Source organism: Ornithodoros turicata, chromosome 5 (assembly GCF_037126465.1).
Source record: "Ornithodoros turicata isolate Travis chromosome 5, ASM3712646v1, whole genome shotgun sequence".
Lineage (NCBI taxonomy): Eukaryota > Metazoa > Arthropoda > Arachnida > Ixodida > Argasidae > Ornithodoros > Ornithodoros turicata.
In genome coordinates, this window is record NC_088205.1 from 35,289,504 (window position 1) to 35,314,668 (window position 25,165).

At 43.9% G+C, this 25,165-nt stretch overlaps 1 protein-coding gene across 2 annotated transcripts in view; it reads left to right on the forward strand.

Moving 5' to 3' along the window:
• LOC135394345 (uncharacterized) overlaps positions 1 to 25,165 on the forward strand; it is a 37,285-nt gene that overhangs the window by 10,725 nt on the left and 1,395 nt on the right. Inside the window, exons 5-9 of one of the 2 annotated variants that reach the window (XM_064625044.1) lie at positions 5,606 to 5,735; positions 5,788 to 5,890; positions 17,909 to 18,041; positions 18,965 to 19,049; positions 19,216 to 19,351. In XM_064625044.1, coding sequence (XP_064481114.1) covers positions 5,606 to 5,735; positions 5,788 to 5,890; positions 17,909 to 18,041; positions 18,965 to 19,049; positions 19,216 to 19,351 — 587 coding nt within the window. Of the gene's footprint in view, positions 1 to 5,503; positions 5,736 to 5,787; positions 5,891 to 17,908; positions 18,042 to 18,964; positions 19,050 to 19,215; positions 19,352 to 25,165 lie in introns of both variants that reach the window. The other variant, XM_064625043.1, reaches the window with a different exon arrangement.

The window sequence follows — 25,165 nt, forward strand, 5'->3', positions numbered from 1 at the left end:
TCAGTCAGCTCAGGACGCTTCGCTGTGTTCCCAGCGCGACATAGACGAAATTGCTAAAAGTGTGTACACCAGCCCTTTAAAGTGCACACTGCCGGTAGTTGTGTTGCTGGAACCGTATCACTAAGTAATCAGTCAGCTCAGGACGCTTCGCTGTGTTCCCAGCTCGACATAGACGAAATTGCTAAAAGTGTGTACACCAGCCCTTTAAAGTGCACACTGGCGGTAGTTGTGTTGCTGGAACCGTATCACTAAGTAATCAGTCAGCTCAGGACGCTTCGCTGTGTTCCCAGCTCGACATAGACGAAATTGCTAAAAGTGTGTACACCAGCCCTTTAAAGTGCACACTGGCGGTAGTTGTGTTGCTGGAACCGTATCACTAAGTAATCAGTCAGCTCAGGACGCTTCGCTGTGTTCCCAGCTCGACATAGACGAAATTGCTAAAAGCGTGTACACCAGCCCTTTAAAGTGCACACTGGCGGTAGTTGTGTTGCTGGAACCGTATCACTAAGTAATCAGTCAGCTCAGGACGCTTCGCTGTGTTCCCAGCTCGACATAGACGAAATTGCTAAAAGCGTGTACACCAGCCCTTTAAAGTGCACACTGGCGGTAGTTGTGTTGCTGGAACCGTATCACTAAGTAATCAGTCAGCTCAGGACGCTTCGCTGTGTTCCCAGCTCGACATAGACGAAATTGCTAAAAGTGTGTACAGCCCTTTAAAGTGCACACTGGCGGTAGTTGTGTTGCTGGAACCGTATCACTAAGTAATCAGTCAGCTCAGGACGCTTCGCTGTGTTCCCAGCTCGACATAGACGAAGCTGCTAAAAGTGTGTACACCAGTCCTTTAAAGTGCACCCTGCCGGTAGTTGTGTTGCTGGAACCGTATCACTAAGTAATCAGTCAGCTCAGGACGCCTCGCTGTGTTCCCAGCGCGAATTAGACGAAACTGCTAAAAGTGTGCACACCAGCCCTTTAAAGTGCACCCTGCCGGTAGTTGTGTTGCTGGAACCATATCACCAAGTAATCAGTCAGTTTAGGACGCTTCGCTGCGTTCCCAGCGCAACATAGACGAAATTGTTAATAACGTGCACACCACCCCTTTAAACTGCACCATGCTTATATGTGCACTTTTCAGATGCCTGTGCCAGAAACACAACAAAGCGGTCCCTGCCGCAGTCTAGTTTTTTCGTTATCAGTAAATAGATACACTGTCCGGTATCATCTCATATGGCCCGAGTGTGCATAAGGCCCAAGCGATCAGAACGCCCAAATGTTCACAAGACCCGAACAAAATTTGGGCTTTTTGAACATTCGGGTCAAATGAGCAGGGCAGGGTAAGGTGTCCAGAAAGTCGAAATGTCCAGAAGGCCAAAATAGTCATATGGCCTGAAAACCAGGAGGGAAGATTAGGAGTGTCCCAGATATTTTCTTTGCTCCTATGCACAATATTAGATGGATGCGACAGAGGAGAAAAAGGTAACTGAACTAAAAATATTAATAAATGTGCTGAAATAAGGAAACAGTTTTTCAAGCAAATGAGATATAGATGTGGCAAAAACTAAATACAAATAAATATGAATCCTTACAGCGTTCAATATTTCGTTCGGTACATTTGGTAGGCTCTGTGCCTAATATTTTTATTGAATAACTTATCCGTCTGCCACATTAAAAGCTTTTCAACCTTCTCTGGAATACTGCTATGACGCACAATGAGTACCGCTTTTTCTGCGAAGGTAACCAAGCCGGGCACGGCAGCAAAAGTCAAGGATAGTCGCTACCAAATGTACGATTTCGGGAGGGGTTTGAACGTAGCAAACCATGCCTACGCATGGGACAGTTTTTTTCGCTCTAACCCCTCGGGAACCATTTTTTCTGAGATCGTTTGTTTCGTCACCAAATTTTCCGGGGCCATTTTTTCGGGGGCGTTTGACCAAATGGGTTCCATCAAATGGGCGAACACCTTGGAATTGATTCTGTAACTGAACTCTTTGGAGACTACATTTCACACGGCGGAAGAAACGCATTTGTGTTCACGTCAGATGTGCGCTGCAGAAGGAGCATATTCCGAGGATTCACCGAGTGCAATCCAAAATGCGCGCAACTTGATTAACATAATAAATCTCGGCCCCGAGCAAAATACCAAGCCGTAGGGCTTCTCGGAAAAGTGTGGAATTCCTGCGCTGTCACACCTGAAAGGCGATTTTACAGAAGAATATTGGTTGCATATAACTCGCACTGATAAAAGTGTCATACCTTCCTGTGTTTAAGCGCCGTTATATATTAAAAAAAAGTTATCTGAAGAAGTCTTGCGCAGGATGACGACGCGCATATGATGACGTTAGATGACGCGCAGGACTTCTTCAGATATTTTTTTTTAAATGTATAACAGCGCTTATACACAGAAAAATACGGTACTTTATCAGTGCAAGTTTTGGGATCCTGAGGCAACAGAAGCTTTTCTTTCAGGTGAGGGAAGGATGGGGCTGGCCTAGTTGAATGGGGAAATATGCTTCTGTTGTTTGCAGTTCCATGACCTCACAGGTCAATCTGATGCCTTCCCGGTTTTCGGGCCATATGACCATTTGGGCCTTCTGGACACCTTATCCTGCCCTGCTCATGTGACCCAAATGCTCAAAAGGCCCAATTTCTTTTCGGGTCTTATGAACATTTGGGCGTTCTGGTCACTTGGGCCTTATGCACACTTGGGCCATATGAGATATAATCCACTGTCCACCCCACATATGAGAGTGAGGGCGTCGCGTTACTGAAGGCCTCACGTGTGAGTGCCTTCATAATTTGCGCAAGCTTCGCATGCGTCATTTGACCTCATTTCTGAGTGCACTCCTACTGACTCACACCCCTCAGGCCTCACCAGTGACTTCACTCACACAGACCTGGCGCCCCTCAGACCTCATGAGTGGACTCACAGGAGACCTCGTGAGGGTAAGAACTCATGAGTGCACTCACGGATTGCCTCATTGCGGGCTTGCCCTCACTCACTATCACCTCAAAGCATAGCTGGGCGAACTCACTCATGAGGGCCCTCATGAGTGCCCCTCACCCTCACCTCACGCCTTGGAGGTGAGGGTGAGTGAGGGCAAGCCCGCGATCAGGCCATCCGTGAGTGCACTCATGAGGTTCTTAACCTTCATGAGGTCTCCTGTGAGTGCACTCATGAGGTCTGAGGGGCGCTAGGTCTGTGTGAGTGAAGTCACTGGTGAGGCCTGAGGGGTGTGAGGTCAGTATGAGTGCATTCAGAAATGAGGTCAAATGATGCTTACGAGACGTGGGCAAATTATGTAAGGCACTACTGATATGGTTCCAGCGATCCAGCTAAAGGCTGAAGTTCCCGTTTGTACCAATTTCGTCTACGTCGCGCTGGGAAGACAGCAAAGCGTCCTGAGCTGACTGATTACTTGGTGATATGGTTCCAGTGACATGACTACACGCAGTGTGCACTTGAAAGGGCTGGTGTGCCCGTTTTTGGCAATTTCGTCTATGTCGCGCTGGGAACAGAGCAAATCGTCTTGGCTAACTGATTACTTGGTGGCATGGTTCCAGCCACTCAACTACCGGCAGGGTGCACTTTAAAGGGCTGGTGTTCCCGCTTTTAGCAGTTTCGTCTACGTCGCGCTGGGAACACTGCCACGTGCCTTGAGCTGGCTGATTACTTGGTGATATGATTCCTGCGATCCAACTACAGGCATGGTGCACTTTAAAGGGCTCGTGTGCACGTGTTTAGCAATTTCGTCTATGTCGCGCTGGGAACACAGCCAAGTGTCCTGGGCTTCGCTGTGTTCCCAGTGCGACATAGACGTAAATTCTAAAAACGGGCACGCCTGCCCTTTAAAGCACACCCTGCCGGTAGTTGGGTCGCTGGAACCATATCACGAAGTAATCAGTCAGCTCAGGAGGCTTTGCTGTGTTCCCAGCGAGACGCAGACAAAATTGCTAAAAACCGGCACACCAGCCCTTTAAAGTGCACCCTGCCGGTAGTTGGGTCACTGGAACCATATCACCTAGTAATCAGTCAGCTCAGGACGCTTTGCTGTGTTCCCAGCGCGACATAGACTAAATGTAAAAACATGCACACCAGACCTTTAAAGTGCACCCTTCCTGTATATGGGTCGATGGAACGATATCACCAAGTAATCAGTCAGCTCAGGACGATTTGCTGTGTTCCCAGCGCGACATAGACGAAATTGCTAAAAACGGGCACACCAGCCCTTTAAAGTGCACACAGCCGGTAGTTGGTCGCTGGAACCATATCACCAAGTAATCAGTCAGCTAAGGACGCTTTGCTGTGTTATATTCCCAGCGAGACGTAGACGAAGTTGCCAAAAACCGGCACACCAGCCGTTTAAAGTGCACCCTGCCGGTAGTTGGGTCACTGGAACCATATCGCCAAGTAATCAGTCAGCTCAGGACGCTTTGCTGTGTTCCCAGCGAGACGTAGACGATATTTCTAAAAGCCGGCACACCAGCCCTTTAAAGTGCACCCTGCCGGTAGTTGGGTCACTGGAACCATATCACCAAGTAATCAGTCAGCTCAGGACGCTTTGCTGTGTTCCCAGCGCGATGTAGACGAAATTGCTAAATGTGTGCACACCAGCCCTTTAAAGTGCACACAGCCGGTAGTTGTGTCGCTGGAACCATATCATCAATGCCTTCATAATTTAATTTGCGCACGTCTGGTATGCGTCATTTGACCTCATTTCTGAATGCCCTCATACTGACCTCGCACACCTCAGGCCTCACCAGTGACTTCACTCACGGAGACCTGGCGCCCCTCAGACCTCATGAGTGTACTCACAGGAGACCTTATGAGGGTAAGACCCTCATGGGTGAGGGCGTTCATGTGTGAGTGCCGTGAGGGCATGTGCCCGTCAATAGCCGTGAGGGTGAGGGCATGTGCCCATGAGGGCCGTGAGGGTGAGGGCGAGTGAGGGCCTGTGCTCGTGAGGGTGAGGGCGTGTGAGCGCACGTGCTCATGAGGGCGGTGAGGGTGAGGGCCGTGAGGGTGAGGGCGAGTGAGGTTTCACCAAAATGCCCACCTATGCCTCAGGTGTGAGGTGAGGTTGAGGAGCACTCATGAGGGCCCTCATGAGTGAGTTCGCACTTAATGTCGTGTCTTCACATGCACTGCTAAACGTGGGGAATATCCTGTGACACAGCTACAAGATATTCCATAGCAGACGACAGGAAAAGACGCCAGCAGTGTCGTCTGCCAGGTGTGCAATATGCCACTCACGATATTCCGGCACCATGTGAATGCGCCACATAACACTGTGTGGAACTTTGGCTCAGTGAGCAATTTTTTGCTTTTTCTTCCACTGGAATCTTTCGTGAGGATGTCAGCTATGTTACGGTTTAGAAAGAAGATCTGTTCAACATGCCCAGGAAATGTCACGTATAAAAGTAGCGATAGCTTTGCACTACAGGGTTGTCTGTACTTTAGTGTGCATGCATCACTTAGGAATAATTGTGCAATATTGCATTCTTCAAGCAAAGGAACTGAAGTATGCGCCACCAATGAGATGCATGTGAAAGACGTTGAGAGTTCAGTACCTGGTGAGCTGCCTGAAGATACAACATTCCTATCCCCCAGCCTCCTCGGTGGAGACTGCAAGCCCTCGGATACACCCGCAACCCCGATAGAAAGTTCTCCCAGTTTACTGCAAAACGGTGAACCCTGTCCTGCCAAGCTGGCCCGTGCAACTCCGAAGAGGAATTCAAAAGTAGGTGTTAAAAGTGGCCCAGAGGTATACTCTTATGTGCACACTTATGTAGGGCTCGGCAAACAAGCAGAGGAAGCTGTGGGACGGCTCATTCTTTGTGTCTGTCAAGAGCTCTGGAGTACGGAAAAGCACTGTTTTGAATGCTTCCGTGAGTGGTAGGTTGATGACAAAAATTGCTCTGAAAATATGCCTTATAATTAACGCTATAATAATAATATATAACGCTTATAATTCTTTAATGCTTATTGTTCGAGTACAGTTGACCCTTGACTTTTGCAAGGGTTAGGGGCAGAGGACCCCATGCAGAAGTCCAAATTTATGGATAATGCGAAGCAGTACCGTTCGAGCCTGGTGCTTTAAAATACGGTATCTTGTGTTAACCTAAAATGTGGGAGGCGCTCTTTTTTTTATTTTCCTCTCATTATCGCCTGATTTTACCCTGTTTTATAGCCCCTGAAATAATACCCAATTTTTGCGGGTTTTATTCGCCCATTGATATGTTATGATCACGCCTAAACAAAATTTGAAAATTATGCTATGCAGGTAACTGTAAAACCAAAGCCAGAAAAATTTTGAATGCTCTAGTTCAAGAAAGTCAAGGGCCAACAGTAGTTTGCTCCATAGTTGCAGTTCAGAAATCTCCTCCTACAGAATACACTACCAGTATCCTACACCAGAACAGGATACACTACACCAAAACTATGGAGTAGCTTGCATTAAGTAGCTTTGTGAAGATGCTGTCATTTGGCCTTAGAGATTTCTACGAGATGGTAGCAATTTACTATAAGAACTCAACGTTTGGGAGAAGGTCTTCGCATAACTACAAATGAACTCCAGTGCAGCTGGGTACCATGCTGCAGTAGCCACTTTGTAAAGGAAAGCCACTGCTGTGGTCAGAAAGATACAAATACACTACATACAGTAGAAAAACAGGCCCTTATTTGTGTCTTTCCAAACATGGGCCTTTTAATGCACAAAACGTAATAACAGAATTTTTTACAGAAAAGGCTAAATATTGTCGTAAAGGAGCAGTGATGTGACCCCTGTAGTTTTTGTTTTTGGCTGGGGTATGTTGTGCAACAAATAAAATGAGCACCTCGGAAAGAATGGCAAGCTTTGGGACCTGCAGTATGTGTGCAAGGCCTCCATTGTGCAGATCAAAGGGGTGCTGCGTACATTAAAAACACGACGCAGGCATTTTATTGCTTTTTGCGTAATTCCGGTGCACACCTTTAAAAAAAACCTCACTCTTTGAAAGCGTGTGTAAGAGAACTTGGTACTTGGCTACATCAGCTGTTCCTGTTGCGGGGTGATCATGTGACTCATGACAGTGAACGGCGCGGCGGCAACGGGTGTAAGTGCGTGAGCTGAGAAAAAAGTTATGGGAAGCTGCCATCGTCACGCGAGGAGACTGGCCCAGAGGCCGAGGCTGCTTTCTCAGAGTGTTTTTGTAAGTTTGATTTCCCAGTGAGGGTACATTGCACGCAAAAATAGGTCCCATGGTGGCTCACGATGGACAGCTTGACAAATGAAACAGGGTTTTGTACTATGTTAAAGGAGCATTGATTTGGCTTGAAACCCATCCGTCAAGCTGTCCAGGAATCACCATGGAAAATATTTTTGCGGTGCATTGTGCCGTTACAGGGCAATCAAATTTACAAAAGCAGTAGGAGGAAAGTGGCTGTGCAACATGATTCTTGTGTGAGGTAGAAAAGTCCTCGTGCCTTTCTTCTTTGTTTATTTCCTCTTGGCTCACGCTTTGCTTATAGTCACTTGAGCTGTACCGGTCAACATCATATGACAGGGGAATAGGCTATGTCATGACGTTCCCTCAATCTCCAATATACTGTTGCGGTTTCGTGTCCGAGCAGTCTGGTGCCGGAGGTAGTCAGGCAGGGGTCCGTTACGAGAAACGCAACGAGGTTTATTTACATGTTTGAAGACTCGAAGTGAACAGACAGAGGAGCCTTGAAGGCCTCCGCTTTTATACGATACAGTCTAGCATCAACACATGACACCGTTTACAATAGAGCACACTGGCTGTACATGGTGGTGTGTCCTTGCCACACGGCGTTTGTCTTCACCTTCAATGTCCGTCTCCCAGACAGCGCAATCGGCTTAGCTTTTCGAATGGCAATGGGGATACAGACGGACAGTCTGGCTCTGAAGGTCGCTCGTCGACTGGATGGCTAGCGGGAAGAATAGACACATTATTCCCTGCACGCTTATGCCTTATTTGGCTGTCTGGATGGCTGGGGGGAAGAAGGGGTGTCCTTTGTGAACACCTGCCGAAAATCCGTTGATACGTCTGGGAATGTTTACACGACGAGACGCAACAACACGCTATTTCCAAGAGTGGAAGATTTTTCAGAGTTGTGCAGATCCGTGCAGAAAAACAAAACAAAAGGGGTGTCACCTCAGTGCTCCCTTAAATGGCACATCCCGGTTCTGGGATCCGGACATTTCGGTGCAGGACATTTCGGTGCACGGACGTTTCGGTGCACGGACATTCAGGTGCAAAACGTTGCTGAGGGGTCCCAGAAAAATGGTCCCGGGAATGGCTGTCACAATGTCGACATATCGTAATAAAACAAATTGAAGAGGGCGGTTGGCATCGGAGGCAGTGTTGTCAAGAAATTTGGTTTACATAGAGAATAACATGCTTTATGTATTTTTTATGCACTATTATAGATTTAACACCTGATCTGCATGTGTTTGTGGTCTGTCGTGGCTTTTTAACTTTTGGGACTTTTTTAAAAAATATTTTGCGCCCCATGTTCTGGTCGGTGCGGTACAGATGTTCATTTTTTAGTTTCTTTTTTCAATGGTAGATGATGAACTGCTTTTTAATTTGGTAGTGAGTATTATCTCGAAGGGGACATCTTCAAGGTGCAGATATTATGCAATTTGAATTCCATTTGTTGAGGACGTGCCGGTTACATCTTTGGTGGAAGCGTTTGATTAGACGTTATTCCCCTTGTGTTCCTACATACTGTAATTGTTCCTCGGTGATGGCCGCGTAGTTTCAAGGTCTAAACAACCATATAATATTACAGTGGTGCCCCTCCGAAAGCTTTTAGACTCGCTAGCCATAAACTGGTCGTCTTTTCAACAGTAAAAGCAATGCTTTCACGGGTTATGCACTTATGCGGTGTCCGCCCATTTGGTCGAACGCTGTTTGATCGAACGTTACTTGGTCGAAAGCCGGTTGATCGACGCCGTTTGTTCGAAGGGAATTCAAAGCTGCATGCACTGTGTTGTCCGCACCACTTTTTCTGTAACTTTCGACTCGAGCATACAGAGCAGGCAATCAGTGTCCTCTGCTCTTTTTATTTCTTCTTCTTTTTTTTTTGCTTTTTGCAGCCGAAGAGGGGAGACCACTGGTTAGTTGCAGATGTTTGTTATTTATGAATCAGTAGGACACATATTGAAGAAAGCTGCCCCAGGTTGAGAGCAGCCAATAGTCTATCCTTGTTCTGGGCACCCTTCTTATTGCTGGTGACATATTTAAAGGGAACGGTCTGAAACGGGATAGTCATATGTGCAAAGCCACTCGAAGTCTGTGGGTGCTAAGAACGAAATTTCGCCATGGTACAACGAGACAGATTAAATCAACAGCATGTAAAACCTTAGTTCGACCTTAGAGTATGCATCTGCAGCCTGGCCTGGAACACATGCATGCTATCCGAAGAAATAGAGAAAGTACAAAGATCTGCTGCCCTGCTTGTCTTGTCTAGGTTTCGAAGGACTTCTTCAGTCACATGTCTGTTGCAAGAACTAAATTTAGGTTCACTTGCACATAGGCGAAAAGTAAATAAACTGGAACTGCTTTCTCCTATACAGTGGTCAGTTGATTACAAATAATAATACAGTGTTAAAATTTGTTCACATTCGACGGGAATAAATAATCAAAAATGTCATTTACTTATTTTTTAATTCATTTGCCAAAATGTTTAATACTTGACGTCAATTATTATTTGACAAAGGGTTGGGGGATTAACAAGTACAGCATGTTTAGTCACTATGTGTCAGAGCGGAAAAACCTATTCGGTTGTCCAACGGGTTAAGGGTGAACAACCCTGGCCCTTGTACTGCTTTTTGGACACGAAAATGTCGGTTAACATGGGGAATGTGTTTACGAGGAAGCAGATAACACAAAGTTAAATGTTCCTTAGGATAAATGCATTTAGAACTGCACTTTTTTTTTTCTTGTCTTTTTTTGTTGTTTTCGACACTCCAAGTGAACCAATTAAAAAAATCGATCAAACGACCGCTGCCGTTTCTATCAAACGGCGTTTGATCAAATGGTTTTCGACCAAATGTCCCGCGTTCGATCAAACGGCTTTCGACCAAACGGCGTTTGATCAAATGTCCCGGAACCTAATTTTATTTTTAAAATTTTGCTCGTTTATTTTTAACATAGTTCATCACAATGAATCACTCACGGGATGGCCATAATGCGATAAAACAGCTTATTTCATGCTTGAAGACTTTTGTTCCATTTATGCCAACTTGACGAGCCACGGGAAGGTGCAGAGTTTTTATTCAAACGGGAACACAGGAACTACTATATTCCCTTCTGAACACCGGGACATGGTAACTTGGGAAATTTTTGGAATACAAGGGGAGTAACGTCTAATCATATGCTTCCGCCAAAGATGTAACCGTCACGTTCTCAACAAATGGAATTCAAATTGCATAATATCCGTACCTTGAAGATACCCTCTTTGAGATAATACTCACTACAAAATGACAAAGCAATTCTTCATCTACCGTTGAAAAAAGAAATAAAGAAATTAATATCTGTACAGCACCGACTAGAACAGGGGTGCCAAACTCATTCGTGTCCGCGGGCCGCATTCAGCCGTAGAGGAACTACGCAGGCCGCATACCACGACTTTGGGGTAGCCTGATTCCGATACAGAGGACACAACACAGACGCACAGGCGACGTAAAAGTATATGTTTGGGTTACTTAGCGTTGCTCAATCACAGGGTCAGCAATCGTTTTTATTTACTGTGTCAAGGAAACATCGTGTGGAAGTCATCGCACAATTGCAATTTTAAGGACTGCGTTGAGGTGTGCGTTTGTTAGTTGTGGACGTAACTTTGACTTCAGTTTCATCACAGAAAAGGGCTGCTCGCAGACGTGTGTTGCCACAGTTGTCTCGCAACGTAAAGCCACTAATTATTATTATTAGATGCATGTTGAACCGAACATGGACAGGCTTGTCCGCGGCAACATACCTATTTTGAGACACTTTCGTCCAACGTAAGAGGAAAACGAAGCCGCACCAACTTCAGTGAACTTGACTTATCGGTGCGTCGCACTGCAGGTCAATCAGTTCCATTTGTTAGTCATCAGGAACGTTGTAAACAACTGCGGAAAACCACGAGCCAAAAAGCTCACTTTCAAGTGTCCTTCACTCGAAGAATCTTTGCTCGAATTCACCCGGTGATCGCCAAGCCTGCAACTATACCGGTCCGTTGCAGGTGGCATTGAAGGCACCAATATTACAAATCAGCCGTGTAGGGTTTGCTCAGAAATTTTGGTAGGGTACTAGTAATATCAATCAAGTAAAAATCAGATGTAAGGACAGGTTTAGAGAGTCACCAGCGAAGACGACGAAAGCAACACAGAGACAGACTTTTAACTTTTTATCATATGATTAAAGGTTGAAAGTTGGACGTTCCCTAGCTGTCGTTCGGTTACTTTTGTCGTCTTCGCTGTTGTCACGTGCCAACCGTTCCCGCTCGTCTCTCAGAGAGTCACCCCAGTCGAAAGAAAGGAATTGGTCCAATTGGACATTTTCCCATTCAAATCAATTGGAATTCCAGTTGTGTTTTTGTCACCCATTGGACTGAAACCAGTTGAAATCAACTGGTCCCCCCATTACAAAGAACTGGCAAGCTCAGGCTCACGACCAACTACCACTACTACTATACTAGAGACCTGGACATCCGCAATGCTCCCAGCACCGGGGTAGTAGTTCTGGCAGTCGCCGCTTAGCTATGGGATTTGGCGCTAGCTCGCACTATTCGTTACCACGTGACTTGTCGAAACCGCGGCAATGTATGGTGGGCTGTGTTGACAACAACGAAGCAGTATAAGAGAGAGAATAGTGCGTGCTTAGCAACAGCCTGTGTATCCCTGTGTAGCAGACTAAAGACGGTGGCAAGGATGATAGAGTGATTCCCTCTCCCCAATAATGCTATGTGGTGCTTGCAGCGGCCACTGGCGTAACTAACCCATGACCCGTCTCTCCCATAGGGGATCGCCAGCTGTCCAGGTCTCTAGTATAGAGTAGGTCGTGCTCAGGCTTACCAATTGGTCCCATACTAGCTAACCAACTCAATCCAAATGGTTAGGTGGTCCAAATGGTCCAGGTGGACTCAGTAGTGTCTCCAATTGGAAACAAGTAGCCCTGCCGGGTCTGCCACATAGGGCTACAGCTACGGTTTCATCAGAGAATATCACACACGAACATATGCAGGAGGTAACAACTTGTTGTTTATTGTACGTTCGCACTAGTCTTGTTTACTAGAACTGCTCAGAACAAAGTACTTCACAATTGTCATTTCCAAACGAAAACAATACAACAGGTTTTTATTAAAAAGCTATTAGCTGTCTGGCTCAAGGCGATGACACGTCATAAGGGAGGTTCAGATAAACATACATATCTATCGAGTTACTATCACCCACCTTAATTCGGATTTGAGAGTTCAGGAAATTCACAACCAGGGTGTCGAACCGAATCGTTTTTCATTCCGGTTTTCGTTCCGGTTCAATCATAAACGGTCCGGTACCGGTTCTGCTCCGGAGCAAAAAAATAACGGTTCATACCGGTTTTGAACCGGTTCCGCTTCTGGTGGGCATATTCATTCCCAGAAAAAAAAATCAATGTTGCAAAATGTAAACCCGTTTATTCCACATATTAATATTAATAGGCAGCTGTGAAACTGGTAGCTCCTAGCTGGTTCCTGTAGGTGACTGTCTGTTCAAATAGGCTTTCTCCTTTCTTGAAGCGCATGATACAGAAGGACTTGTTTGTCGTGATGTCATACCTAAAGTACTTTCTTGCTGGATTGGTGCGATCGTGTCCCATCCGAATGTCTGTTGCTGCTTCCTAGCCAGCAAGCACCACCGCATGAGTACGACGCAAATCGAGGAACACCTTCACTCACAAATGCGCTCGACGGCTGCGTTTTCTTTCCTTCGTGTCCTGTCCACAAAAGAAGCGCCACTTCGGACTCGCTTGCCCTCGCAGATACGTAAATGTATTCAACTTCACTGCTCTCAAACAAGGCACGCGTTGCGCGACATTACCGATAGAGAAGCCGTTACGCAGCCCCCTTGGGTCTTGTTTAGTTGAGGAGGGTTTGGGCGGATGAAATTAAAGCGAACACTACGGCACATTGGTAGAGAGTCACAACTGGTCACATGTACCTCTAAGTCTATGTGCGCGAACGATAAAACGTTACAAAGGGGTCATAGGATACAGACACACATTCCACCGTAACCGTAACCCTCGCAAAGTATCCGTGACATGACTTCAGAACACACGACGTCAGTTTCATTCGCTCATTCGTAATCCAAACTGGCGAAACTTTTTCCTGGACCGAAAACCGTTAAATCAATTTTTCGGTTTCCCTCCTGAGCAAAAAAAACGTATACGGTTCCGATTCCGTTCCAGTTCGCATCAAAATAGCGTGTTTTTTTTTTTCGGTTTTCGGTTCTGGTTTTCAGTTCACTCCGACACCCTGTTCACAACTGTCATACACGGGCCGCTTGTCCTTTCTCGTAACTCAGCTGGTGCCGGGGTGCGAAGAGAAAATTCTACGCATAACACAGCAGCTCACGACACAGATAAAATTATGTTCGCGTTCTTACACGGTTTGAAAAACCAGATGAAACGCTTCATTCACGGAGCTGCACAATCGACGCGACCGACGCCAACGGAAACTCGTTCAAACATGATGATGATGATATCCTGGACATGATCCTGGAGGCTATCCCTATCCCCTTTGTATCGGGTGGACTGTGTAGCGTTTACTACGCGTCCTAGCCAGATTCTAATAGGAGTTCTAACAGTTAATGCGTTCCATCTTGCTCACTATTCTTCCACCAAAATTCTAGTCTCTTTTTCGTTCTGACTATATATTCGTCAGTTCCAAAACCGAGTGCTTCGGAGAGGGAGTCTTTCACCGCTTCTGGGGAGATTTGGCATTTGGCGACACCACAAGACAATATGCTCAATTGTTTCAGTGTTCACTCCAGAGATGGCGCAAACTGTCGTTGTCGGCTTCCTGGACTCTGTTGGCTTCTGAGCTTTTATCCTCTGCCACCACTCCCTGGTACGGAGTACTCCAGATCGAGCCTCGAAAAAAAGGGAACTTCCGATTGAGTTATCATAGAATTTCTCTTGCTTGATTTCATTTTTTCTGGGGTGATGCCAATGCGCTGCGTCAGACATGACGATGAGAGCATCAAAGTTTCGGTTTCAAACTGAAGTGAAGACAGCGAAAGCTTTACTTGCGCGATGTAGAACCACGAACTTTCTTTGCCGCTATCATTTGATACTCTATCCAGCTGTGGCTATCAAACCTAATTTACGCATTTTCTGCTATTTATACCGAAAAATCTCGCTCTCCGGGGGACGAACTCATCCTTAAAATATAAAATACTGTTAATATAAATTACTGCTGCTTATTGATAGCATTAATAGTTTAGCTACACATGCACTGACTAATTGTATTGAAAATACTGAGTAACATCACTCACTTTACAACTCTACATTGGAATCAGTTGCCAATTGGGCCAACAGTTGCTAATTGTCTGCTAATTGGGCGGACCAGTTGGAGACCGAGAGACCAAATGGAACTGGAGTTCCCTATCAGAACGACCGATTGGACCCATGATGTCCAATTGAGTGTCCAGTTGGAGTGCATGAAACCAAATGGACCTTCCAATTGGTGCTCAACTACCAACTGGACAGTCCAATTGGAACTGAACGATCCAACAGGTTTTGACATGGGACCTGTTGGGTCCCATTCGAACCAATTAGAAATTCCAACTGGACCATTTCCTTTTTTTTAGCTGGGATCGGCTGTTACAGGCCACTGGCAACATGCAGTTTTCTATCCGACTAAGTGATGCAAGATAAACTGCACGAGTACAGAGGCCCAATGATACGACATGACCGTTCATGAAGCTTGGGTCGAATATTTTCTCTATTTGTTGTTCGGAGGCCACGTAGGCCGCATGACAACCCCAGTCCACCAGGGGTGCCGAAGTGGCGGGCCGCATGTGGCCCGCCACTTCGGCACCTCTGGACTAGAACGTGGGGCGCAAAATATTAAAGAAGATAATGCCCCAAAAGCTTAAAGGCCACGACAGACCACGAACACATGCAGATCTTGTATTAAATCTATAATAGTGCACAAAAAATACATAAAGAACGTTCTCTATGTAAACCAAATTTCCTGACAACACTACTTTTGATGCCAAGCTGCCCTCTTCCTTTTGTTTATTACGATATGTAGACATCGTAACAGCCATTCCCGGGACTATTTTTCCCGGAACCCACGTTGCAGTGATCCCCCGCCGCTGTAACGCTTTGCACCGAAATGTCTGTGCACCGAAACGTCCTAGACCCCCGTGTTCTGCAACCCCACTTTTTTCTGTTTTTCATGATGATTGGTATAAGCTTGCTCATCAGATGTACATTCACAAGTCTTTGACACCATGGAACTCGAAAATTCAGTTTTTGAGGTCAAGAAAACCCTTGATTTTATGGCCTTTTCTTCGCATCGCGGAGCTGCGGTACTACTCCCACTTAACCAGTGTCGGAACTATACAGGGTGTCCGGTGAGAAAGTGTCATTAAATTTCTAAAAAAAAGTCTTCGTGAGATAAAAATAACCTTGTGCACGACACCTGTGAAGGTTTTTGCTACGCAAACAGGTGTTTTCTATGAGTGTACCTCATTAATTAGTCTAATTAGCTTCATTGAAATCAAGAATTTGCCAAGGAAAGGTAACGTTTTTTTTTTTTTTTTTTGCGTTAATTAGAAAGTCCATGGCCACAACACACCATTGTAGTCACAAATACAGGATCTTTCGCAATGTTTCCATAAAAATTTGAAACCCGAAAACACGTAATAATCACCAGAAAAACCATCACTCATCAAGGCAAGCTCATTCAAGTTGCCCAGCCTAAAGTATGGGAAGGAGGAAAGGACAACACAGAACATAGCACGGAGCATCCAATGTCGGTGATTAACTGATGGCTGCAAACAGATAAGCTTGCGAAGACAAACTGCGTGATTGGGCCAGACCCCGCATTCCCTTTTTTTTCTGTTTTTCTGATGAAATCCGAAAACGGGCTTCCAGAGATGGCAAGTCTTCGGGTGTCAAATAATTGGGGAATAGTTGAAGAAACTTTAAATTATGATTGGGATAGCATGTTATGACCATGGACTTTCTAGTTAACGCAAAAAAAAAAAATAACATTACCATTCCTTGGCAAAATTTTGAGTTCATTTAAGATGATTAGCCTAATTAATGAGGTACACTCATGCAAACCATTTGTTTGGGTGGCAAAACCTTCAGAAGTGTCATACAACTAGTCTCAAATTTTTACCACGCATAGTTTTTTATAGAAATTTAATGACACTTTCTCACCGGACATCCTGTATACTGATGCCACAAGACTTAGCACTCATTGTAATCAGTAGTGGAAACCCAAAAGTGTGAGGAATGAATGGCACTCACTGTTATATTCATCAGTCTTCCGTTCTATCCTGTATGATCATTCAGGAATCCTCAATTAGGTTTATCAACAGATCACTATTGCGCAGTACTAGCCTATGAATAGTTTTGTGAAATATTGAAGTTCTGGCTAGAAACAGTGTTTTACTTCCCAAACAAAATGATGACTGGGCTTTAAAAGGTCATCGAAAGAACACTTTAATTTCTGTTCCAAAATTGAGTGGGAACCACATAGGTATTTAAGCTGTCTTATAGCTCTGCATCTCTATCCGAGAAATATGCATTTACGGCACCCTGTAGGGTTTACAGAACATGGGCCTCACACAGACTATGTACTTCATATCCCACATACCTAAAACCAGTAATGTGTCTTCATTCGTGACTATTGAGAACTATGCATATACCAGTAATCAGTGTGACACATGCATTACGTTTGTGCTAAGGGTAATAGCAAATGGAGTACCTTTGTGTTCGGAATATCTTCAACAAAAACGCTTTTTAAATAAGTAAGCTTTTTAATCATGCATGGGACAATTGATGAGAGAACATGAGAGAACTGAGGTTCTGAGGCTGGAACAACATGGAAGGGACAATCACATACAGGGTCTCAAGTTGCCTAAGAAATTAACGATGAAAGATGAAAGTCACTGAAAAGGTTAGCCAGCTGTAGGACTCGAACCCACATCTTCTGGATTACCAGATTACCCTGTCTCATGAATGTGTGTATGAGTGTGCAAAAATGTAAGAGTGAATGGAGGATGAGTGAGAGCGAGTGACTGGTTTGTCCCTTCAGATGACGCACCTTGGAAGTCGCTGAGAAGGCGTGTTAGCTTAGCTCAATTTTTAGAGCCCTGGACCGGTAATCCAGAAGATGTGGGTTCGAGTCCAACAGCTGGCTAACCTTTTCAGTGGCTTTCATCTTTTATGGGACAATTGATGTTCTGAGGCTGGGACACACAGAAGGGACAAATACATACAAGGCCATCTTTAATTTTTCATTGTGATTCACCTCCCAGTTGGAGGCTGAACAGATGTCTGTATTCCGCACTGCTGGTTGTCCTTGCAGAAGTGTTAACTGTGCATTAATTCATAGGCGTGAGGTCCTCTCTTACAGATTCTACATTTGAACACACAAATGGCCACACCCATTGTGTTGACCATATACTAACTGGTCAAACATTTGAAAAACAAGCAATGTAAAGCTATTTTATAACAATGTGTTCTACTACTTACCTTAGATAGCATCTCTTTTTCTCAACCTGGCTCCTGCTATCGTGGCAACCACGTTGCAATGTCACGAGACTTGTTGCAAAACGTAAACACGTTTTATTGGTTTTTAGTGCTCAGCAAGGTCGTCCCTTAAATGCACTTGTGCGCTGGAAGTGTTATGCTTGACAATTTACAGGGGATGCTCAAGAAGTTGCGCACAAGCAAACACTCCAATATGACGCAGAAGAGGATAAGATTTCCAAGTGTGTTCAGGGTGGTAAACAAGACACGAATGAAGATGGTGAAGAAACTGCAGAGGACAAGGATCTGTAAGTGAAATCTTGCATCGGCTTGATTTGTGTCACACGCACTATCCCCAGAAAATCCCGGAAGCACGCTCACCACCCAACGTTTTGCAATGTTAGACACGCCCAGAAAGGTATAATCCTAGCAGCTTACAGAAACATGGGAAGTACATCGTCCATCCAGTTACGAAGCTACAATCAAAATCATACCAGCCTCTTGTCTCAGCACCATCCTACAACCATCGCTTCATGCATCACAGGAAACTGCTGGAGAGATGTACAGATGCGTTGCATCGGAATATTTACCATTGCTGCCACCAATGGCAATTAAATAGGTTGTTTTCAAAAAGTGCAGTCATGCGCACGATGCGGTGTACTTACACAAAGATTTCCAACAGTGTTTGCAACATGCTCGCAAACGCTTATTCTGCTTCCTCAGGGTGCCATTGGGTGCTGCCAATGATGGCATTTTTTAAGAATATTTCAATAGCGTTTTTGCAATAAACAGTAGTGGTGTGTAGTATGTGTGTAGCGGCGGTTGCATATAGCCCCTCTAAAATCCCTAACTTTCATCTGAAGGCAAGTTGTTTACTTTATTGCCCCTTTTAGTACCAAACGATTCAGAATCTGGATGAGACCTCCATTTGCACCAACACACAATATAACTCCCATAAAGCTCAAGCAGCTGATTGTCTTCTAGCATGCTACATGTACTACATAGTTTGGGAAAAACCTAGTGTTGTGTTATTTCTTTGAAGGACAGCAACTACAGAATTCATGCTCCAGATTCAACCAATAATATTAACCCAAAGCATGGAAATTAAGTAAAACTGTGTACCAAGCAATTGTTCCCCCACCCTGATAAGTTGTGCCGCCGATAGGAGTAGTGTTGTTTAGCAACTGGGAAGTCATCATCTCGCAGTGAATCCTCTCTTGGTCACCCACAGTGACTTCCACTACTGTCACAGCCCGGTGCGAAAGAAGGCTGCTCGACAGGAACTCCCGGCTCATGACTGCAAGGAATGCAGATTGGTAAGAAACCAATTTAAAGAAAAAGTCCATCGTGTAGGGCTTACCTGGAGAGTGAGGTAGTCTGTTATAGCCCAGCAAAAGCATTATTTAGTGTAGCCTGTAGAAGATAACAAACATTGCAGAAATGCAACTATGTACATGTACCTCTTTGTGACCATTATTTCAGTTCTACGAAGGTCTGGAGAACGGTGAGGAGTTGATGAGGAGGTGTTCACGGCATCGAGCTGCTTTTGCCCCACCTGCAACTCCCGAATATTTCTGGGAGATAGATTTTCCTGATAGTGGAGAGTGCCGCAGAAGGGGTGAGACACACTTTTTACATGCAGGGTAGTATAGGTCTGAACCACGCCTCCAGTTTCAATGTTTTCTTTTGTCTGTCAATGCAAAAAATAATAACTATAAAGATTTGCTATGCAAAAACCTAAACACAGCATGATGCTTCGTTCTTCTTATTTTGTACTTAAATGTAGCAGACATAGACAGTATTCAAGGGAAACTTGCTTTATATTTATTGTACTTAACAGCTGACACACCATTAAACGAACTCACCATCATCATCGACCCCATTTTCAAGGGGACATTAGTCACATTTTTGCAACGTTTGAGTAAGACATTACCACAACGTTCTGGCAACAATGTGCTACTAGTAGCACAATTTATTGCGGTATTTGTTGTGGTAATGTCTTACTCAAATGTTGCAAAAATGTGGCTAATGTCGTCTTGAAAATCTGTTGCAGAAACATTGCTGGAAAATGTTTCTGCAACATTGTGACACACTAGAGCCATGGTTCTCCAACACAAATACAATATTGAGGCAAAATCTGCGTCATGTTTCAACAATATTGTGACACTGTTACAGTAATATTTCTTCAAAGCAAACTAGAGGTGTGCGAATATTGAAATTTCCGAATACGAATTGAATATACGAATATGTGCAAAATTGTCCTTAGAATATCGAATCGAATATCGAATATCACGACATAGCATAAATGCTTCTGAGAGTAACAATGAAGCCGGGTCACAAAACAAGCATGTTCACAGTTGTGTTCTGCTGATCTTTAGAAAAATGCCCCAAGTGCTAATAAGGAATATGTATTAATGTATTGGCTTACCATAGAGCATAACATGCCTATATGCACATGTGCGTAAAATAAAATTATTTTTACAATGGGACAATGTAAAACAGTAAAACCGCGATACTCGACGATGTTGTATGGCTATGCTCATCACACGTGATTGTTTCAGCGACGTTCGTGTTCTGCCCCTTCTTTCATTTCACGCCGACACCGACGTGCGTGTGTCACGAGCAAAACCTATATGCATCTTGCTATCATCTTTAACAACAGTTAGTGCAGTTTCAAATGACTTTGCAGCGTTATTGTCGTCCTAGTTGGCACTTTTAACATACGGTCACAGAGTCTGGAGTTGGAGAAACTATGTCGAAGTATCGTCATGGTGAACAGCGGTGTTCAGCTCAATGACAACAAAATTTCGATATTTCACCAGAATTTCACCGAACTATAGGCCTCACATGAATGTTCAAAGTTCGTTGGCAATACACTAAGGCCGCGACTGTGCTGACGATGCATGAAGCGTGCCGCGGTTTTGCGTTTGACTGGGGCGGACTTCAAAATGGCTGCTGCACACAACTGTGTACTTGTTTCGGTTTCGGTTACCGAACGTGTAGCGAAGCATTCGCAGATGGGAGTACCTCTAAAGCTCCGTGCGTCGCTTTGCAGTTGTTCTACCTTACATGTTCGTAGCTGTTGCCGCAACATACAAATTCCAGTGCCCAGCCCGCAACAACTTTGTAATAAGTTTCTATGATTTTTTTTTTTTTTTAATTGAATATTCAAACTTTTGTGAATACTCGAAAACTTAGAGTATGAAATTTTCGAATACGAATACGACTCGAACATTGCAAATATTCTATTCGTATTCGAAATTTCGAATACTATTCGCATACCTCTAACGCAATATTGAAGCAACATTTGGGTAATGTTTCCGGTACGCGGAAAAAGCTGTACATAAAACAATCAACTCTAGAAGGTAAAGATACAATATTTAGTCTGTGAGATGACCTTAGCGAGAAAGTGCCAGAGAACGTGATGAGTGTTGTAGAGGGAATATTCAGATTACTAGAGACCACCACGTGGAATGTTTTCAAACGAAGTGCTCGACGCCTGCCCTGGAGAGTTGACAAGTCAAAGTCAGGAAGAGCAGAAGTAGGAGAGAAGTGGGGGTCATATTTGGACAAGATGAAACGAATTGCCTTACTTTGTACAACCTCCAGCTTCATTATATGGTTCTTAGGAAGGGGTCCCAAATATCTACTGCATATTCCAACAGGGGACGTATCAACGTCTTATATGAAAGTAGTTTAGCGTCAACAGTAGAAGTCTTTAACGTTCTTTTTAAGCAGGCTAACTTTGTCAAAGCCTTGGAGGTGACAAAATCAGTATGGTCCGACCACGTAAAGCCCAATCTTAACTGGCACTTCCGCCACTACATCATTAATAAACAGTGAGAACAACAAAGGTCCCAATACTGACCCTTGAGTCTCTGAAGACAAATAATTCTTATATGAGATACACTGTGTTCTATTTGACAAATAGCTTTGACAAATATTTAACAATATTATTCCTGAGCAAGTGTTTCAATTTAGCGATAAGCCTTATCACACCCTATCAAACTCTTTACAAAAATCAATAAATATAACATTAGTTTGGTTATTAAGGTTGATACTAGACACCAAATTATGTACAAAGTCAACAAGTTTGGTAACAGTAGAGTAACTATGGTGGAAGCCATGCTGACACTGAGAAATAATTGAATGTTCTTCCAAGAAACTATTATATGACTATGAAGCATCTGTTCAAAAAGTTTACATGTTGTGGCAGTCAAAGAGATCGGCCGATAGTTTAACGTTAACTTGATTGATAAGTTTTGATGAAAATAATTTCCAGATATCTGGAAGTCCACTCACCATAACGAGACAAAAATGCTTTAGCGACTACATCCGCTATCTATATCATATCGGCTATCTCAGGCGCAATCTTAAACATGCTCCCATCACACTAAGGAAACTGGCTTACGAATCACTCATCCACAGTAAGTTAGAATATGCCTCATCCATCTGGAACCCTCACCAAGAGTATCTTTCCTGTGAGCTCGAGAGTGTTCAAAACCGTGCCTGTCGCTTCATATGCTCTAATTATTCTCGTCACTCCAGCATAACAGAAATGAAATCTGGTCTTCAGTTACCTCCACTTAACATCTGTCGCAAGGTTGCACGTCTCACACTACTTCACAGAATTTACCATCACCTTCCATTCCTTAAGGACATCCTCTTACCGCCGCCTGACTACGTGTCATCTCGCATTGATCATCCATACAAAATAAAACGTCCTCAGTGCAGAACATTAGCTTACTCTAACTCATTTCTACCTCTCGCAATAAGCGAATGGAATGGTCTACCCGAATCACTAATAAATATACCGACTGTATACAGGGTGTCCACGCTAAGTGTGAACAGATTTTTTAAAAATATATCAATCACTTTTTCCGAGATGAAATCAATTGCAATATAGCATATGCTGAAGGGCACTCCCTAGGGGGGCATTAACAGACTCCTAAGGCAATGTCTTAATTAACTTTCAATAATTAACTTTTTAATTATAAAAGCTACGAAGTTGCTCCAATGAGAACATCTGATCCCTTCGGTCACCAGATACCAAAACCGTTTTCAGAACAAAAATCCGTTCGATAGATCGTCCGCAAAAAATTCGTGAAGGAACGCCATTTTTTTCTTTATTTTATTCATTGCGCATCTCTATAGACGCGTCTTTCCTTCGCCCCCAATACGAGAGGATGAAAGAGCACACTATCGCCTCTGTGTCCTGGAAGAAGATTAAAAGAAAACAGAAAATGCAGCCCAAGATAAGGGCAGTCGCGATAGAGTCACCCGATAGATTTGTGTTTTTGTTTTGTTTCCGCAAGTTAAAGCTAATCTTCGACGCATGAGGCGGCACTGTGCTCTTTCACTCTTTCACACTGGGGGTAAAGGAAAGCCGCTTCTTTGAAGGTGCGCAATAAACCAAATAAAGAAAAAATAGCGTTCCTTCACGAATTTTTTGCGGACGATCTACCTAACGAATTTTTGTTCTGAAAACGGTTTTGGTATCTGGTGACCGAAGAAATCAGATGTTCTCATTGGAGCAACTTCGTAGCTTTTATAATTAAAAAGTTAATTATTGAAAGTTAATTAAGACATTGCCTTAGGAGTCTGTTAATGCCCCCCTAGGGAGTGCCCTTCAGCATATGCTATATTGCAATTGATTTCATCTCGGAAAAAGTGATTGATATATTTTTAAAAAATCTGTTCACACTTAGCGTGGACACCCTGTATATACTGTAAATATATAGACTGAGATGTCGAGTCCTTAGGAAGAATTCTATTCCAAAATCGTCTAGGATTGGACCTCAAAATGTTGGATGTGGACATGTGTGTTGTGTTGTTGTGGCAACGTTTTGCAGAGTATATCTTAGATTTAAGTTCATCCTTCAAACTACTGTACAACGTGTGCAAGTGCTGGGATGGGCAGTGAAGAGCGGGCAACCCTTAATCTTGCTAAACATCGTCAAATTTGTAAAATTTCTCATGTGATCCATGGATGCAGAGAATTTCTTTTCTTATACTTGACTGGTACAAACTGGCAGACACAATACTCGATTAATTTCTGGAATTCTTTGTACAGGATGTCAATATCTGTTGCAATACTAAGAGTTTCAGATGTACCTAAGTTGAAGGACAACTTGTCGATTATTGAGACATCATCTGCTCTAGAGTAATCCTGTATGAAAGAGACAGTGTTAACGCGGACTGCCCTATAATGAGAAACGCAGTTGACAATATCACATGAGTATCCCTTCCTATAAATGTTTTCTGCAAAAAAGACCAAGTGAAGTATGGACGCATGCTGGACACGAGTCAGAGAGTTCACTATCTGGACCTAGTCCAGGGTATTTGCAAAATCGATTAAAGAATGACCTAATTGCGTGTCACGATTTCCAACTCTCATAGTGTCCCATGATACTGATGGAAGATAAAATCTCCCATCACAATTAGCTTTGAGCGATGGAAGTGGTTCCGGTATACATAATCTTTCAGTTGTGCAAAAATAACGCACTCCAGATCGGGAGAACGATAAATACAGGCAACAACAAAACACTGATAATTAGAATGCACTTTACACCAAATGGCCTCAACATTACCTAGGGACGGTAGACAAGTTACATGAAAAACGTCAACTTTGATTAGCGAGGCCGCACCGCCACCTCGAGTTGGTCCATCCATGCGAAACACTGAATAGGCAAAAACTCGCTGTCTTGAATACTCTCAGAAAGCCATGTCTCGATAATATACCCACAATATCTGGTTCGTGAACAAACAAAGCTGCTTGCATTTACATTCAGAGGGGTCAGTTCATAATCTAATGAGTGTCAGTTCATAATCTAATGAGTGTCAGTTCATAATCTAATGAGTGTCAGTTATGTGAAGACGAGGACTCACTGTGCCTACTAGGAACAAATACTCTGCTGCTTGAGACAACGTCCCACTTGTAACACTCATGATTAACAAACCGGTCAAGCTTCAAACTCGCTCTATCTCCTCTGTCTCTATTTTCCCTTGCGCTGCCCCATAACTTTTTCCTTGTGTCACGAACACGCTTAGAAAACTCTTTCACATAAATTGCACTACCCTTTAACTTACACACGTAACATGAAAACGGTTAGGAGCAACTAGGTTTATTTGAACAAGAACTTTCGTGCAAGAGGCTGCACTTCTTCAGGTTACACAACTAACTGCGACACAAGTATATATAACCCAAGAGAACAGATACAATAAAAAGGTTTCCAGAACCAAGTAAACAGAAACAACCAGACAGGAATACAATGCATCACGTGAGCAACCGTCACACATCAGGAAAGAGGAACTGTACAGGTAAATGAGACATTCGGAGAATTGGGGTTCAAAAGATTTGGTGGAGAAAATGGGGGCACAGGTGCATGTCTAGCCTCGTACATGGAGAACACAGCTTTTGTTGAACTGCGTG